The sequence below is a fragment of the Mauremys mutica genome, chromosome 8 (genome assembly GCF_020497125.1).
Source record: "Mauremys mutica isolate MM-2020 ecotype Southern chromosome 8, ASM2049712v1, whole genome shotgun sequence".
Taxonomy (NCBI): Eukaryota; Metazoa; Chordata; order Testudines; family Geoemydidae; genus Mauremys; species Mauremys mutica.
Window position 1 is genome coordinate 41,871,831 of NC_059079.1, and position 18,779 is coordinate 41,890,609.

Consider the following 18,779-nt stretch of genomic DNA (forward strand, 5'->3'; position numbering starts at 1 on the left):
AGTTTTGTGGTACTGTTGTACTGGGGAAGCTTCCGGGTCTGTGTTTTTAAGGTGCACTAATAAAAGCTAAACATGTTTTCTGTTCAGGCATGAAACATAGGTAGATGGGGCTAAAAACTGCCAGGATACAGCAGGACCCACTTGATGGATCCAGGGTTTGGCAATGCAACTGAGGTGGGATGTATCAGGGTATCTGGTGCAATTGGAACAGTTAGGCTCGTTCTTCATTCAGGGGGTGGAATTTGGAAGGCTGGGCTAAAAATTGGCAAGATCCAACTTGTATCCTGACCCTTTAGTACATTTCTGATTGAAGGCTGAGGCTTTAGTGTCTTTTAAGCCCAAGATCTTAAAGGCTTTTCCTAAGGAACAAAAAGGAGGTGCGAGGGGGGAATGCAGCAGGAGATATAATCGGTGTCATGAGTTAATAAAGGACTTGTGCGAGTGGCAGGCGCGGAAATGCGGGAGAGAGAGAGAGATGGAGATCTAAACGGCGTTAGGACCGCTCGGCGCGCTCAGGTCTGGAGGTGGTATAAGGTTTGCAATCCCTCTACTTGCTGGCAGTTGCAGGAGAAGATTGCTTTTAAGTGAAACGTCCCTGCTACCTCTCTGAGGTTTCATCCCCCTTAATAGTGTCCTGCCCTTAAGTTTGAGAGCTCCTTTTGCGATGCAGGGTTCGCGCGAGCGCTGAGGAGGGGGCACGGGAGATTTCCAATCCAGAAGAATCGCTGGCATGTATATTTCATCCGACGGACTTTCCATGTGTCTCATCTCCCTGCCATCAACGCTATATGCAGTGACACTTCTGACTTGAGCAGAGGAATGCGCGCAGGAAGCTCCAGCGAAACTGGTAGGAGAGGATCTCCTCGGCGCCAGTGCTAATTGTCGTGATTTATGTCCCCTCCGAGTACCTTCCACGGCTTCATCTAAAATAAAACGAAAGCTGGGGCCAGCCAGGAGCGCAGCCTTCGCAGAGTGTCTCGTCGCGGAGAGCCAGGGAACGTCCTGCAGCTTCCCGGAGCCCCAGTAAAAGTTTAATGCAAAGAAGTGGCTCGAACAGACGGGAGACCCGGCGGTGCAGCGGGGCTGGCAGGAAACCCTGAGCGGCTGCTGCTGACTTGTTCCAGGGGGAGCGTGGGTCCTGGCTCCCCTTCTCTGATCCGCCGGTCGCCGAGCTTTGCGGTGGAGCCGGAGGAGTTCCTCCCCCTTCGCCCCGGGGCGAGCTCCGCGGGGCAGCTCCAGGGCAGTCGGCAGTTCCCGGGGCAGGGGCGGAGAGCGGGGCTCCAACCCGCCGGCTGGCGGGGGCTGCTCTTCTCCAGCCCTTGAACTCTTCGGCGTTACCAGGAACTTTTGCTGGGCGTGCGGCACACGCCTGCCAGGCTCCCCGCGGCTGGGGGACGGGGCACGGCGGGCGGAGCAGCTTCCCACCCCTGCGCCGCCGGCTCCCATGCTCCCGCTGCCGGAGGGGGATGAGGCTGGCAAGGTCCCAGGCAGCGCGGTGTCCGCTCTCCTCCCCGCTCTAACGAGAGCGATCGCTCCGCATGGTGAGTACGGATCCTTCCCGGCCTCGCTAGCGAACCCCTGCTGCCTGCCCCCGCCGTGCAGCCTCTGCCGCGGGCGGGAGCGGAGCTCTGCCCAGCCCCTCGGGCGCGCCGGCTGGGGCTGGCCTGGGGCAAGAGCTGGGGCTGGCCTTTGCTGTGAGAAACTTGGCTGCCCGCAGCCCCCGGGTGCTGGCGCGGTGGCTGCACAGGCTGGGCTGTGGGGATCCCGCGCGCTGCGCCGCGCTGGGGCAGAGGGCTGGTACCGGGGAGCGGTATGTGTCCCGGGGTTTGCTCCTAGCGGAGGGGCGGTGGGAGGGTTAGGGGGAACTGCAGACAGACTCAGTGGTAATTCTGCCTCGCTGTGGGTTTAGTCTGAATACCGCTATAGGTCTCTCCCTCGGAACAGATCTACATGGCTCAGGTGGAGCTATTGCCATTTTATTGGACCCCACGTATCCAATTAAGAGATTTAGCAGGAGGGTGGGGTGGAATTTAGATACAAATAGAAACTGCGCCCTCTGCTGTTGCTGTGGGCTCCTCGCTGGGGAGCATATTTCTGTGCCTGGTTTCTAGTACATTGCCCTTGTGCTTTGCAAAGGGAGGAAAATTACTAGCGCGTATTTCAAAGGCGCTTTCGTTAAAAGAGCAGGCGATTGCTCGGTTTGTTTTTGCATCCTGAATGGGCACCTGTAGACAGAGTTATTGCTCCCGTCCCTTCCCCCACCTACAAGTCGATAATCTATTTCTGATACATTGTCATGCCATTGAAACTCCTCTGTGGATTGTTTTCCAAATGAGCTACCTTCCTACCTCAAACATCGAATTATATTTTGGTTCACATACAAACCTTCAGTCTGTTCTCATCAGTTTCCTGGCATGGAAATCAGCTGTGCACTTAAAAAAAAAGATGGAGGGCATTAACTTCAAACAGGGACCTAAAAAAAAACAACTGAAACACATCAGGATTTTACAGAACTCTGGAAATGATTGGTTATAACTTCCGATTTTTTAAAACTAAAAGAGTGTTAAATAAGCCAACAAACTGGCAAAGGAAGAAATGAAAGTTTTTTTGAATGAATTCAGAAGGATTCTGCCAAAAGGGGGTCATTTGCTACAAACAGTTTGCAGGCTATGAATAAAGATTTTTCTGCAGAAAAATATTATCAGAAATCTAATAAAAAGGGTGGAATTGATGGTGTGTAGAATAACTCCAATCTCCATGGAACTGACAGTTCACTTATTCAGCTAGGAATAATTCCCTGCTTCATATCAGAAATTACAAGCAGTTTACATAATCATTCAAAAAATAAATGAAAAATCATTCATCAAAAAACAAACAAAAAACAAATGATTTGCTACATGCTGAATAGCTAAGGCCAATAAAATGAATGGTCCTGTATTCTCTCCTAAAGTTTGTATGTTTGTTGGCTTTAATGAACACATTTATATTGCTGTGCATTAGGCTTTTAAATATTTGGTATTTTGTGCACTAAGATTCAGCCTAATTTTTGCAAAGATCTGAAAAGAGGAAGTGAATTAAATAAGTGGTACAGATGCTTTTAAAGAGGCAGCACTTTACAGTTTTGCCTCAAGCATAATGCAACTCAACATTTAGACACTGTGGCCTAGGTAAGACTTCACATTTTTTTTAATTTACATGGAAAAAAATCAAAGGTGACTGTTGGTGCTTTAAAGGATGTTTCCCAGACATTTTTCACCAATTAATGGCAGTAGCCTGATCTTTCCTGTTCCTTGTCATCTGCCTTGCAGCACGGTGGCATTGATAAGGAGTTGAACCAACTTTCTGATTAGAGGTACAGAATTTGGCAACAGCACAAAACAAAATAGTGGTCCTTTTAGGGTTTTTTTCCCCCAATGGTAAGTTCTTAACATAACTTTCTAAAGCTGCTAAATTATATTGAGTTTACACCACAATCTGAAGACTTTAATATCACTACACAATAGATGATCTATGAGTAGATTTTGACAAGAGCCTGTTACTTTTTTTGTTAGGAATCTTGTATCTGTAAACCGTTTTGATTGTTCATCGTAAGTGCATAACACTTGCAATAGAATGTAATTAGTGCTACAGAGTTGACTTAACCAATAAGAGAGAGTTAAAAAATTACAAGGTTTTATATTAAGAACTTACAGCAGTTAAAAATGAAGCCTTTTAAATGAAAGTTTCTGAAGTATTTTCATTCCACGCTGAATGTTGATGATACAGTGTAAGTGGTAATGTTCATGTGCTATTTTACAGGACAAAGAAAGATTTAGGGCAACCTAAATTTTTTGTAGGGTATTTCGAAATCCCTAGTGTTTTATTTGTAGAACTTCATATTCTGTTGTCTTCTGTTAATAGATCTTAGAAGTCTTATTACTCCTTTCTCCTAAAATAGAGAAGAAAATCTTTCCATTTTCATCAAATTTATTTAACTACTTAATAGAAAAAGAATGTGAAGTTCTTCTAGTAAAAGTACTGATTTTGAAATATCCTAAGAATTTTTCAGGTGCTACATTTAATCAAAGATAGGTAATATAATTAAACACATGAACATATTTAATTTGCATGGATGAATAACTGCATTTATGAAATACTGTTATATATTAAATCTGAGCATGTCAGTATACCACTATATGCCAAGTTTCATAAGTGGTAACAGTGAAAATATATATCAGATGCTAGCTGTATCTTGTAGTATACACCATATTTTATTCATCTTGGAAAAAAGTGATTTAGAAATTATAACCAAAGCAACCAAAAATCACCTTTACTTGTATTTTATAGGAAATATTAATGTACTCTGATTGTAGATGCAAAATTGCAATAGATTTCACTTTAAAATATTTTATATAGTCCTACTATTATCATACACAACTGCCATTGACTGAGTTTTTTATACATCTAAATGTTATTTCTTACACCAGCAGATACTGGAATATGTTATCATATAACTGACTTTTCACCTTTCCTTCTAATTCATGTGCTGCAAAAAATGTGTATTTTTATCAAATTCATGGTCTGTACAAGAAATGATCACTAGTTGCCATTTTATGAAATCTACTGCATAACTGAGTTTTTGGGAAAAAATCTATAATGTAAGTACAGCAAGTTCTCACCAAGAGACTTCTGCAACACAGCGAATGCTAAGCTGCTAGGTGACAATTTTTATAATGAGAAAATTATCATAGTGTGTGTGGGAGGAGGGAAATATTCACAGTGACCAAAACAGAAACAAGGAGCGGTGTTTACTAGCATATCCTAATAAGAATTGACAGCTTCTTTTACCATAATTAATTACTGCAGGAATATACTTTTTGGCTGGGGGGGGAGAGGGTAACTGAGCAGTCTACATAATTAAAATGCTGTGTGATGTTGGCCTGACTCAAGTTAGCCACCTGGAAACAGATTCATGTGCGTAAGGCCACTTTTACAAACGATTTTAGTCTTGGTCAACTATTGCCCTTCATGTAGAATTGCTGATACAGAGGTATACATGAATTTATATGATGTGGTATATATCCACTACTTTACATACAGAGAAATGGCTTGGAAGAAAGCAGAGACAACAGGGACTTCAGCATTGTTGCTCCACAGTTGCCCAGGGAATGCCTGCTGTTTTTCAGACGGCAGGAGTTAAGGCACATATGAAAATTCAAAAACCTAAATGTTCTACAATTAATACAGAAAGGTTAGCTCCAGTATAGCATGTGCCACAATTTTATTGAATACTGCTAGTATAATCAATTTTTCCAGTAGTTTGCAGTCGCCTTTCCTTCAGTCAGTGAAGATGTCAGTCTCTGTATGTCAGACCTTATGGATCGTTTCAGTTTAACACAGCAGAACGCATGGTCAGTTGCTGAAGAGAGGACTACAGGGTACAGATGATCTGGGCACAAGAAATGCGTCTGTTATTATGTTTGGTGCATTTTACTCCATAGGGCCAAATGTAAGTGTATTCATGAAAACAAATCTTGGTTTATATTACCCACAGTTTCCCGTGCAGTTTAGAGCTACAATTGGTATTGTTTTAAAGTTCAGAAATGTAATTTTAAAAATTTTGCAAGATAATTTTTTTTTAATTAGCTATGTTTGGGAATAGACAACCAGGAACTAGAATGCACATAATGAATGACACTGCAGGCATAAATATAATAAAGACAAATTGTGTAGCTCTATTATAAAAGCCTCAGTGACCCATAGCATATGATATTTAATGTGCTTTGGTCAATATCTTTCTCTATGTCAATGGGAGCTCATTAAAAGAAGATACTGCAGAGTAACTGAACCATGCCATATTAGTTCTTGCCAAAGCCTGACATTTTTAATACATTAATAATATATCTGTAATATAATGGAAGACTATTAATCACAACTGGTTATGTGCCAGAAATTTAAGCTATAATTGGCTGCTTCTTGTCAGGATTGTCCGTCACTCAGTCCTATATCTTTCCAATACTCAAATATCTTGCACTCCTCTGCACTTTTTCCTTGTCAGTGCACTAAATTTGATCAATGTTATAGTCTGTAATTCTGTGTAATGACCATCATTATGACGCTGACTTTCTTTAATGAGAATTGGTTATATAGTGAGAGTTGTAGCACAGTGGGTGTTGAGATAACGGCTAGCTTCACATTCATTCTCAATAGCTATATTCTCAATTCCAGTTAATACATCTGTTTACAGCCCTATCTAGTCCCACTTATTTGTAGATTGGCAGTGACAGCAGGTTATAGAGGAAAAGAAAAGAAAAACTAGCAAAGAAAACATTAAAAAAGAGTATATTTCTGACTAAATGAAAAAGGCTAAATTGAAAGGCTGTTTAAACATAGTAACTTGTTGTTTCTATACAGTAACATAACATTCACTTACTAGTTTTACCAGCTTTGCCCAAGCTCAAAATAGTTTTTCTCATCCTTCAATACTGAATATGCACTGATTTGTCATGATCGTTTAAGACACTTTGTAAGTTTTTATTTAGAAACCAAAACATTTTTTTTCTAGGTCAATTCCTTACTTATAGATGTTGACCTTTGTATTTGAGCTGTGTTTTTCCTCTCCAAAACAATAAAATAGACTGGAAAAAGTGGGGATAGAAACAGTGTAATTTGCATGCCTTTAAAAAGTTACTTTAATTAATTAATTCAAAAATAACAAGTTAAATGTTGCCAATGAAAACAGGAAGAATTGAAGGTGGTTAAAAAAGCCATGATACTTAATGGTCTGATTTAAAATGTATTTAATTTGTGTAAAGTATCTGAAGTTTCTGGTTTTGTAGCAAATTCAGATTTGTAAGTTTACATGTATTTAGACCAATAGCTAATTATTGCTACATGAAAATTCAGATATTCAACACACTTTCCAATAGAATACATCACAAATCACAGCTGTATGATAACATTTTATGAAATGAATATAATGGAAAATTGCACTTGCGTCCATAAGGCAATTATTGTAAATTACTTTGCTATGGAAACACACTTCAGCCATCTGTTGGCATTTCATAGTGTGTGTGGCTTATTTCAGTTTAAGATGGTGCAGTATTTAAATATAGTCAACCCGTTTGTGAAATTGCTTTGAAGACAACTTTTGCTCTTTCTTGAAAATGTGTATTATAAAACAAGGTGTATGTGATGGAGTGCCTTTCATATTTTTATGGCATAGGAAGATTCATCATACTAACTAGAATATTAGACTGCAGACATTAATTGAGCTATGCAACATTATGATTTATAGTTGTCTGTAAACATGAAATTTAAGAGGTTGTTTAGATTGTAAGAGTCAGCTAAAGGGTTGAAAAGTACAGTAGTAGCTGAATGCATCCTTCTTTTCATAAAGGGGCTGATCCTATTCCCATTGAAGTCAGTGGTCAAACTTCCAATATCTTCAGTTAGAACAGGATTGATTGCAAAATTAGAGAAAACTACATTGACTTATATAAATAAGTCAATGTAGTTTTGTAACATGTTGTTTTTAAGGTTTATGATTTTATGTCCTGGTATTTTACATCTTACAACAATATACAGAACTGTTTGGGGGGTATTTCTGTTACAGAAATAAACAAGAGGTAGATATGTAAAAATAATTAAAACATGGGACCCATGTTAAAAGGGAAATTGTTACTATAATAAGCTACAGGTGAGCCAGTTGTTATCTTTATCATTAAATGCAATTTAAAAAAAGAAGCAAAGCTTTTTCAATACTAATGAGAAAATCCAACCAGACAAATGTGTGCTCCTAATAACTCTCTTATTAAGCTAACAAAAGCATAGAGGCATACGAGGCATTTTGAGGTCTCCGAGGTCCTCATTCCAAGAGAAAGAAAGCACACCGGTAGTTGTCATCTTTGTCACTGTAATAAAAGATCCGCTCTGCTGTTCTCCTTGATGGTTTAGGTTTCCCCTGCCTCATTGGTTATAAAATACGAGAAATGTTTAAGTTCTGTTGTTTGCCTTTCAGGTTTTGCCAAGATGGAAATGTCATTTTTGAAGCAAAAACCTGTAGCTCACCTGAAATGTTATAAATCTGTCTTTGTTAGAGAAGAGTTAAATCTTTCATGTTGAAATACTTTTCACTGTGAATGATTTTGGTAGTTTGTTCATTCTAGCAAAGCACCCATAGTAAAGGTTATCTATATTACACCAATTTGCTTTATATTGCATCAGACCTCCAAAATGTCAACATATCATATATTTTATAATGCATTGATTCTTGGACAATAACTCTTACTTTTATTGTTTCTAAAAGGGTGTTGGTGCCAGAAGAAAAGAATGATTGATGGGAAACAGACACCAGGCTGTAGACACTCATCCTTTTGCTTCAGATGCTGATTTATCAGTGCGTCTAGGTATCCCTTGTGAGCTTTGAACACGGAGGATCACTCGGGGTTATCGACAGTACAAGTGAAGACCTACAACTTTGCTAAATTAGTATCTGCTTTCGGATATCTTTTACAGAAAGCCCTGATAGACACATGATAAGACAAAGGACAAGCTTCAGATTTCTGTGAAAAGCTGTCCTTTGAATATGTTAGGCTTCCACCAAAGTCTTCAACTTAGTAAAGCAAGTACCGTATTCTAACGCTTCACGTTCAGTTGTGGAACCTGTTTTATAAGATACCTACATAAATATACGTGTACATATATTTATAATCTATAGACTGTCCTTAAATCAATACTGGTTATAATTATCAAGGCAATTTCAAAGGATTTAGAGATGTATTTGTCAAGATTCCTGTCACTTCATGCCCTTTGGGTTACTGTATCTTCAGTGATGCAGCATTATCCTTCAGTGTGGGGACATTATGACGTGTGTAAGACTCAGATTTACACAGAAGAAGGAAAAATTTGGGATTACATGGCCTGTCAGCCGGAAGCCAGAGACATGATCAAATATGTGAAAGTGACCCTGGATCCCCCTGATATAACATGTGGCGATCCTCCCGAGACCTTCTGTGCAATGGTAAGGCAAACTTTTCAATGCTCCTTTCCTAGATAGTTTCAGGATGTGTTTCTGTAATAGGCAGAGGCAAAGCGGAAATCCCCAGTTCAGTTACGATCCAGGCAAAACTACATAATATTATGAGCTTGTAAATGTTAAAGGCTTCTGAGAAACAAAGCAATAAGAAATAAGCAATCTTCATTAAAACACATTAGGCTGTAGGATAAATGGTTCATTTAGTTAGAACCCAATGCTGTTTCACTTGAAATCAATGGCAATGCTTGCAGTGGACTTAAATGAAAGCAGCATCAAGCTTCTAGTGCACTAACCTTTCACCTGGGTGTCTTTGCATGGGTTATTTGTGAAAAAGAGTTTGGTGGCTTGATTTTAGTGTGTTCACATCATGAAACCACCATAATGTGGTGTAATTAGGCGTCCTTGCCCAATAGAAGCCTACAATTAGAATACTTAAACTTTATTGCAGGTTTAAGGGGGAGGGTGCATTGACAGCATTTTCAGGGAAGTATGCACAGCTCTAACCATTGTTACTTAATGCTTCATTATCATGAGCCATAAATGTTCACAGTTGTATTTATGGGCAGCATTAAAAGAAACACCATTAGCTAGGGTCTGATTTTTCAGAGGTGTTGAGTACCTGTATTTTCCTGCGACCTTAATTAGATTTGCGGGTGCCCAGCACTTCTAAAAATCATGCCCAAGGGTCTTAAGCCAGGCTTTCTGCATTTGGGGTCCCTAAAATTAGCAGCCAATTGTGAAAATGTTGCCCTTGGTAAATAGTTGTGCCAGCTGTGAAGAACAAGGCACTATGTATGCGTCAAAACATTACACCTGAGTAAAGCTGGATGCATAAATGTTTGCCAGGTCAGATCCTAGGAGATTTTTAATGTTGGAAGAAATTTTCAGCTTGTAGAGGACTTCTTTTTCCTTATGTTATATAGAAAATTAATATTCTTTCAGTAGAATGTTAATTTCTGTTGAAATCTATTATTCCTTGATAGGAAAATGTAGTTTTGAAGTATAAATCATATATATGATGTTATACGTGGTTCATTTTATTATGAGATTAGTAAAGCAATAGAAATGTGTACAATTTTAGCTAATTTAGCTCTGGGAAACTAATGAGTTATTTATCTTATAAATAAGTTTACTGTAAATTGAAATAACCTACTAAATATATTTGTTTGCCTGTATATTATCCGTATGGAGATCATTATTACTCTGTGACAAACAGGTCTATTCTGGGGAAAATAAACTTCTGAATAGCTTATGGCATCAGTTTCAACTCCTAGAACTCTTAAAGGTGTTCAGGTCCAATCACACGCATATTTAGGATGTTGTATGCATGCAACATGGACTCACCACATACACTGCACTGATATCGTACATGAAGCAATTACATTGGTTTTGTACTTTTTGATTGTACCACTTGCACTCTGCCTGCTAATCTATCCCAACTAACACTGTATCAAACAGACACCATTTTTAAACATAACTTGCCAGTGTAATATTTTCTTGTCTCTTCCTACTCAGGCTATCAGGTTGGGCAGCACAGCTACATACCACTGCTTCCTGAGAGGGGATTGATTTGCTAAAATCTAAACCTTATTAATATCACTTTTAATTCCATTACTAATCCCTGGTTCATAATGAAACCCCTCTCAGACTCTTACCTAAGAAACCCCTAGTGGCTGCTGCTGTAGTTTGCATACAGAACTGAGATTGTTATGAACATGCGTATAAAGCTGAAATGACAACATAAAAATATGATTTGCTCTTTGTGTTTAGACAAATTTGGCTGTCATAGCCCTATTCAACACCCCAGTGGCTTAAAAATGGTAAAATTATCTGCAATTATCTGCAGCCTGCAGCTAATTTTCTGGATAGGTTAAACAGAAGCTTTGAAAAGAAGCCTGCAGACGGAAGAGTCATCCGCGTTTGTACAATTTATGGAGCAGAAGTGCTGATGACAGTAGAAATTCAAGCCCTAGAGTGCTCCTCTGGATTTCATAGTCAATCAAAACTAAATTAAGAAACAAAGATTATTAAAAAGTCTTCTGTGCATGTAATTCTGGCATAATATTATGAGGTGGACATTAAATGTTTCCCTCTGAGACTTTCAGCATCATTAATGCAGCATGTCTTTAATTACAAGTAGGCTCATATTACTAAAAAATAGGGAAAATAAAGTACTCTGTGGTGTAGTTAGCAATGCCATTATTATGTTTACTGAAATAATTAAAAGAAGGGATATCATTCTTCTAAGTAACTTATAAGTCAAAACGTGCAATGAAAATGGAAACACTCTTATGTAGGCAGCATAACTGAGTATAACAATTTAATGCAGTGGTATAGAAGCATTATTAAGTATAATTCCACCTAGCAGAATTCCTAGCAGATATGTTATTGTGAAAAGGCATTTTCTTCTTTTTTTTTTTATGGATTGTAAATATTAAGGTACAAATTCTACTCTGTTACATCTGTGCTATTCTGTTAATAAGCATGAGATTGTATGGGTTTATTTGGCTAAAGTTGAGGCTGCAGTGGATTGCTTAATGTGAATCTTCATACATGTACATTTGAAGAGACTATATGAACGTGAAAGGTATTGCAGTCTTTTACCTACATTACCTGAATTAATCCATCTATTTTCCATACCTTTTTAATGCTTAGGTTTAATTAACAGTAATTAAAGTTAGCAGTGTTTGTAAGGGTATCTTAAGTTCAGATAAGAATGTTTTTTTGCCTTGGAATTTCCTATTATTTTAAGAAATATTTTATTATATAGCATAATAAAATTGGGAAATACACTTTGTGCACCATGCGATTGTAGAGAGCCTTTGCCAACCCCTGTCCCATCTTTCAGCCCCATGTGGAAACCAATCAAAATATCACTTCTTGCATTCACTAGAGCATGAGGACTGTGCCAGGGTGAGTCGCTAGCCATTTTGGAGTGGATGAGAAGAAGGTGACCTTACACTTGTCCAACAGGTCCTGAGTTGGCCAGCCAGTACAGGGACTACACATTGCAGCTTCATCAGGGGTGACACAGCATTGACACTCCCTCACATGCAAAGGAACTCCAAGTGGTGGTGTGCCTCTCTCTCAGCTCCCAATGTGAAAGTGAAACTTTAGTCTTATGAAAGAGAAAAAAGTAAATGTATGTAATGACAGTAGAAACAAAAGATGGCTTGGTGGAACCTACAGGATGCTTGTTTCCTTTGCAATATAAAGGCAGCTAAAAAAATATCCTCATAAGTCAAAATTTAAGACTCAGGTTATGGGGAAATCTGATTTATTTATTTCATTTATTAACTCATTTCAAGGCTTACTTGTGAATTACTGAGAAGAATCTGTCAATTTGAATTTTTAGCTCCAAATTTACATTTTGTAAAAACAAGTTTTTACAAAACCTAAGCTAAGCAGAAATGTGCCAATGAAATTTTTAATGTGTTAAACTGTCTTTCAGTGGAAACAGAATTTTCTGAATCAAACCTACCCTTGCAGTGTTTGCACTTCCCTGCAATGTTTGCAATGCAGCCACTGCAACAATGTGCCAAGTGCATAAACAAGTACTGGACAGTATCTTTTAATGTTTGTTTATGCCTATGTTTTTTGTTTTTCTTCAGTAAGTCAAATTAACTTTGAATATTAGATTGTAGCTAACAACTCCCTTCAGTGTCAGTAGATGGTTACTGCAATAACTGTAGATGTGAACAAGATAAGGAATTGTAGTGTCACCATGTAAACATTCAGAAGTAATAAGAAAAAATTAGCAGAAAATTATATTTGTGCTCTTACCACCTGGAAACAACTGTATAATGTAACAAGTTTACTAGAGAGATAGCGGTAGACACATAGATTTTCTTTGGTAGACTTATTCAGACAAGCAACTTAATTCTTACACAGATTGTCTTAAATACCCATAGGGAACTAGTTTCTATAACTAGAGTTTGGCTCTGTCCACAAACAAGCTTTCAACCATCTTTGTAACTGCTTATGAGCGTGGTTGGTTCCAAACATAGGGTACATCTACACTGAAGTCGGATGTTTGAGTGTAGCCCATGTAGACATAGCTGAGCTAGCTTTAATCGAGTTAGCATGAGTACCAATAGCCAGGAAACCATGGCAGCAGAGGCTTCAGTGTGGGCTACGGAGACCAGATAGCAAGTGTGAAAAATCGGGACAGGGTGGGGGGTAATAGGTGCCTATGTAAGAAAAAGCCCCCAAATTCAGGACTGTCCCTATAAAATCGGGACATTTAGTCACCCTAACGTGGGCTAGCTGCCCAGATAAGTACCTAGGGTCCTGGATGGGCTTGTACAACCCATGCTGCCACAGCTTCACTGCTGTTGGTACTCACACTAGCTACATTAAATCTATCTTGCATATGTCTACACATGCTGCAGTCACACCTCCAAATGCAGTGTAAACATACCCATAGTTTGCATCCACATACAATGTGGTTAGAACTCAGTTCTTAGGTGTGGCAGCTAACAGCATTTCAACCTTGTCATGTGGCACAGAGTTGTCTTCCTGTAAACAGCATACTATTTTATTTGCTGTGTGGACAGGACCCTCCCACTCCCAATATGTTGGCTGGTTTTCATTATTCCCAGTTTTCTGCACACAGGACATTCCAGAATGCATGGTCCCACATGTTGCTGGTGCAGCTCTGAATGCACTCTCTTACCTTCTGGGGCATGATATATCATGGTGACTATGGATTTGCAAACACAACATCAGTTTTAAAATAAATAAAATGTATTCCCAGTAAAATAATATTTATTTAAAAAAAACATTCCTGACAGATTCAGTTCCATTCACAGTTGAATTATAGTGGCTCACTGTCAATATAACTGTGTCAGGAATGTCCCCTGAAATCTTAAAATCACCTGTAATAAAAAAAATTGATATATAAATAAACCCATTTCTAGTAATACTCTGCAACCTGCACTGCTACTGCTAAGGTACAGTTGATCATGAGGCGATGGCTCATGGATTTCAAGCTTTAGGAAGTCCCTAAGAACAGGATTTGCTGTAATAGAGTAGTATAATCTATATAGTAGTGTCCCAAAAACGCTCACTGTCTGAGGTTATGTTGTTATGGCGTAACATCACTATATGGCGACACTGTGTCAGGATGATGCATCATTAATTTACTGTGTGTAGGTGCGCTAGAACACAGCAAACGATAGACTCTATTTTTGCAAAGGGTAGGTGAACCCGAACTGCATCCCAATACAGTACTTGCTTTATGACATTATTCCATTGCCATGCCAGCCAAGAAACGCTTGTGCTATAAAAGCCCAGACCTGGATTACAATACCTACGGAACTCATCTGGCATCTGGGGGTTCTTCAAGTCCTGTACAAAGTCAAAAGAACCGTTATTGTTACACTGTACCATAGTAGGATGTTCATATGGGTTCACTTTTAAGATGACATAAGACAGTTTCCAAATATTAACATTTATTAACACGTTGGTTTTTGATTTTTTTTTCTTTTTAGTCATAAAGTGACCAGTCCAATGCATAGACTAAGGTTCCATGCACTCACTCCTGAAAACACGTAACTGTGTACATATCTTTATTCACATGAATATCCCCATAGTGTTAAATGGGGCTATTCACATGAGAAGTTATATATGTGCATAAGTATTTCTAGGATCAGAGCCTAAGAGCCATCTCATTCCCTTTGCTTCATGGAACGGAGCCAAGAGGATGAAATGCATTGAAGCACTAGCATCCCCTGCTGGCAGTTACAGGTTGTTTGAAACCATTTAAGCAAGTTACCCTTTACTCCAGGGGTCAGCAACCTTTCAGAAGTGGTGTGCCGAGTCTTCATTTATTCACTCTAATTTAAGGTCTCGTGTGCCAGTAATACATTTTAATGTTTTTAGGAGGTCTCTTTCTAGAAGTCTATAATATATAACTAAACTCTTGTTGTATGTAAAGTAAATAAGGTTTTTTAAATGTTTAAGAAGCTACATTTAAAATTAAATTAAAATGCAGAGCCTCCCGGACTGGTGGCCAGGACCTGGGTAGTGTGAGTGCCACCGAAAATCAGCTCACGTGCCGCCTTCGGCACGCATGCCATAGGTTGCCTTCCCCTGCTTTACTCCATGTGGAGAAAAAAATTCATTACATGGCCTTGCTTAAGGGGACTAGGAAATGGTGACTGTAGGTGCTGTTAAATTTTCCTCTGAGTTAGTGCCACTCACCTTCATTGTTTCTATTGTGATTCAAGGTAGAAACTGTTTTATGGAGACTGAAATTTCCTGTATGTGAAAATAAGTGCATGTATTTCCAGATGTATTGCAAGTAGCCAAAAGCAGGCCCCAGATACTGGAATTATTAAGCCAGATGTTTCCTCTATCAGTTAAGAGGCCATAATATTCTTCTCTGAAAAATTGATAATAGCCCTTGAGGCTGTTATGTTCTTCGACTGATGAGGCAAAGGGGCCTTTGCACTTAAAAATTTAGTCTCGCTAGACTGAGAAGTGCAAACACAATCCTCTGAACTAATTTACCTGAAGATACAATGTCCACAGATCTATATTTATACACAGTTTGATTTTTGTATACATTTTTCCTTTGCAGTTTAATATATCCACAACAGTCACACGCAGTGACACCATTTGGATATGTAGGTGTGAGTATGGCTATGGATAGTAGTCTATGAGGGTATTTTAATAATATTTTTGTCCTATGAAGCCAATGATTTCATGCTTTTTGTTTATTTTTATATTGCTCCTCTCCCTCATCCAGTCCAGTTTCTTCACAGTAAACACTCTATTGTATGGATATTGGAAAGGCCTTGCATTCTACATCAATGCCGTGGTGTTTTCCATGTTCTGTTTTCCATAGAATGTTTCTGTTTCTCATTATTTAATTCTGTAGACAGTTTTTTCTGGAATTTATAAATAAAATGAGAAAGGAGCTGAAGTGAATAATAATTGTTTACTCCATGTAAAAAACAGTTCCCTAGTTGAGACATTTTGTCAAGTTCCAGACCAGAGAGAATTTTTACTGCCAAGTAGTTGTAAGGCCTTTAAAGGGGGACAGCATTATGATAAGAAGAGCATTTTCTTACGTGTAAATACAGTGTCGTTCCTGTGCTTGTTGCATTTTTATCTGTAAAACTGTCAAGAGCCATCACTGTAACTCATCAATTTGATTTTTGCCATCTATACCTGCTCATAAGGCACTTTCCTCCAGTGAAAACTAGAAACAGAGCCGATTATGGATGACATTTACAAATGACTGCAAAAAAAACCAACTAAATAGCAAACAACATTTTTTTTAAAAAAGACATCTTTTAAAAAGCACCCTATGTATAACCAAAAAGTACAGAATGTGATTCTTGTAACTACTAAAACAGTTCTTACTATATGTTCCATTTTCTACTTCTATTTTTATCTGAGCCCTCCAAAGTCTGGCAGGCCCCTCAGCTTCATTGCCCAGATGGATCTAGCAAGCAGAAACAATACTGTAGGGATAGCCTGCAGAAATATCCTGAAGAAACTCTAACAAGATGCCTCATATACAGGAGTATGTTCAAATTTCCAGTGCCATTACACAACATTTAAATTGTGCACTCCCCTTTCCCTGTCTAAAAATCTGGGAAGCTCATTATTCAGTAGAAAGCCAAGTTTTTCCTCATTTAGATGATGATGAAATAAAAGTAGCTCTTGAAAATAATAGGGGCTATGTACAAGTTTTGTGTTCACACCCATTCATTCTTCAGTTTGGACATCTCAAATTTTATATTTTCAAGCAACCAAGATGAAAATGTTGTGCTTCTGTTGATATCTATATTTGCTACCATCAGCAAGAAAACTTGTCATTTGAAGCTTGAAGAAAAGCTTGGGTTTGGGGGAAGATGATTTAGAAGCAACCATGTAAAGTGAACTTTATTGGTGATGCATTGGTTTTGATTTTTAAAAAAATGCTCTGTCTCATTTTTTCCTATGGAAAAAGATGTTTAAGGGTAAAGCATGATCTATACTTTACCTTTAAAAGTAAGTGATTGAGATTTTTTATGTGGTCCGTAGAGGACTCTGGCACACACTAGCTTAGTCTCCTAAGGGCTGTAATACTCTAGTTTAATTCATGTTACTTGGGTCAATACAGAGGTAATTAGGTTTTTAGTGGCCTGTGATGAGCAGGTCAGACTGGAAACTGGAGGTTCCCTCTGTCTTTAAACTCTATGACGCTATAATTCTAGAGGGAGATTTTCAAAACCACAAATAGCCGTTAGCATTGAAAATCTCCTCCTTTGAAACATATCCTTCATTAAAGTTAATTTGCACCATTTAAGGACTTGAACCAACATTGGTTGAAGTAAATAGAAAGACTCTCGTTGATGGCCTGATCCAAAAATCTACTTACATATGTCAGTTGTGTAATGAAGATATGTGTCTAAATCCCCTAGATTGCTTTGGAAATCTCAGTCAATCTAATCTATTTTAGGTAAAAGCACAATTAGGAATATGCTTTCTATGTATTTACATTCCATGTCATGAGTACTTTCACTAAAAAGCTCTTTTTCAGTATATTAAACCTGTTTGTTTATTGTGTAAATGTTTGTTTTCGGATATCCTCACCTACAGAACTGTTGAAAGCAAGGGTCAAAGTCTCCAGTGGCTGGACAAGATTTGATTACTGGGATACATTTTGTTCTTTGATACATTTACTGCACTTCTAGGGCAAGTAAGAATGCTCAGATAGCATATTTTAACAATTTTTAACTGGAAAGTGCCATGTCACACATCCAAGAAAGACAAGGTGGCTTAGGCCCAGACCAGAAGAAATGCTCTGTGAAGCTCAAAAGCTGGTCTCTTCCACCATTGGTCCAGTAAAAGATATAACCTCACCCACCATGTCTCTCTTTCTTATCCTGGTATCAATACCACTACAACAATACTGCAAACAAAAATGTCACACATATCACAGTCTGGATATTAAAATATATTGTTTTACTTTTATGAGTCCCACAGCTTGTTTATAAATAACTAACAAGAACAGAAGAACCTATTAATGAATAATCTCCCAATTTTTCTCCATAATTATGCCATCATTAATTGTGGCACTGTATAGTAGGTAAGTGTCTCTGAGCTCATCCTTTATAAGCCCCAATTTTCATGGGTTTAGAAATAGGTCTCAGAACAGAAGTAAATCAAAATACTTTTTTAAAATTAAAAAACAGTTGCATTTTAGCATAATTAGTTGACTATTAATAATGTAAACTGTGTCCTTTTTTACAGTAAAATAATGGCCAAGTTACTATGTGTGAAAATGCTCGGTATTTTTCATACCCAATTTTTTTTAACCATCCACACATTTCCTTTTCTCTCTTGCACTGTTGCAGGGAACTGAACAAAGTCCCCCTTTGGCAAAAGGCAGAGAATGAAAACTTCTAAGTTTGGAGTGAGATCATTCCCATATGCTTTGGTTTTGGTGCCAACAAAGGACTCAGACCTTGCTGTCTGAACTGGTACCAGTTTTGCTGAGCTGCAGCATAGGAATAGAGCCAGCTATCTCTCACATATATGCTACCTTTGGGTTGTTCTCTGTGTAGTGTTCTCAGACACTGTGGGCCAGATTCTCAGCTGGGGTAAATTGGCATAGCTCCATTGACTTGAATGGAGCTATGCTAACTTACATCAGCAGAGGGTCTGTCCCTGTACATCTGCTGCTTCTGTTGAGATTCAGGCCTGATACAATCTGTCTCTGCATTCTTCCCTGGGTACCAGCCCTTCACAAGTTCTTCCTTTGGCC

The 18,779-nt window shown here is 38.6% G+C and overlaps 1 protein-coding gene across 4 annotated transcripts in view; it reads left to right on the top strand.

The window, feature by feature from the left end:
* The first annotated feature begins 448 nt into the window (after positions 1–448).
* Positions 449–18,779, top strand: part of NTNG1 (netrin G1) — a 212,354-nt gene continuing 194,023 nt past the window's right edge. For 2 of the 4 annotated variants that reach the window (XM_045027610.1, XM_045027611.1), the window contains exons 1-2: positions 453–1,541; positions 8,288–9,001. In XM_045027610.1, the coding sequence (XP_044883545.1) occupies positions 8,756–9,001 (246 nt within the window). In that variant the 5' untranslated portion in view covers positions 453–1,541; positions 8,288–8,755. Of the gene's footprint in view, positions 1,542–8,287; positions 9,002–18,779 lie in introns of all 4 variants that reach the window. The other 2 variants (XM_045027608.1, XM_045027609.1) reach the window with 2 other exon arrangements.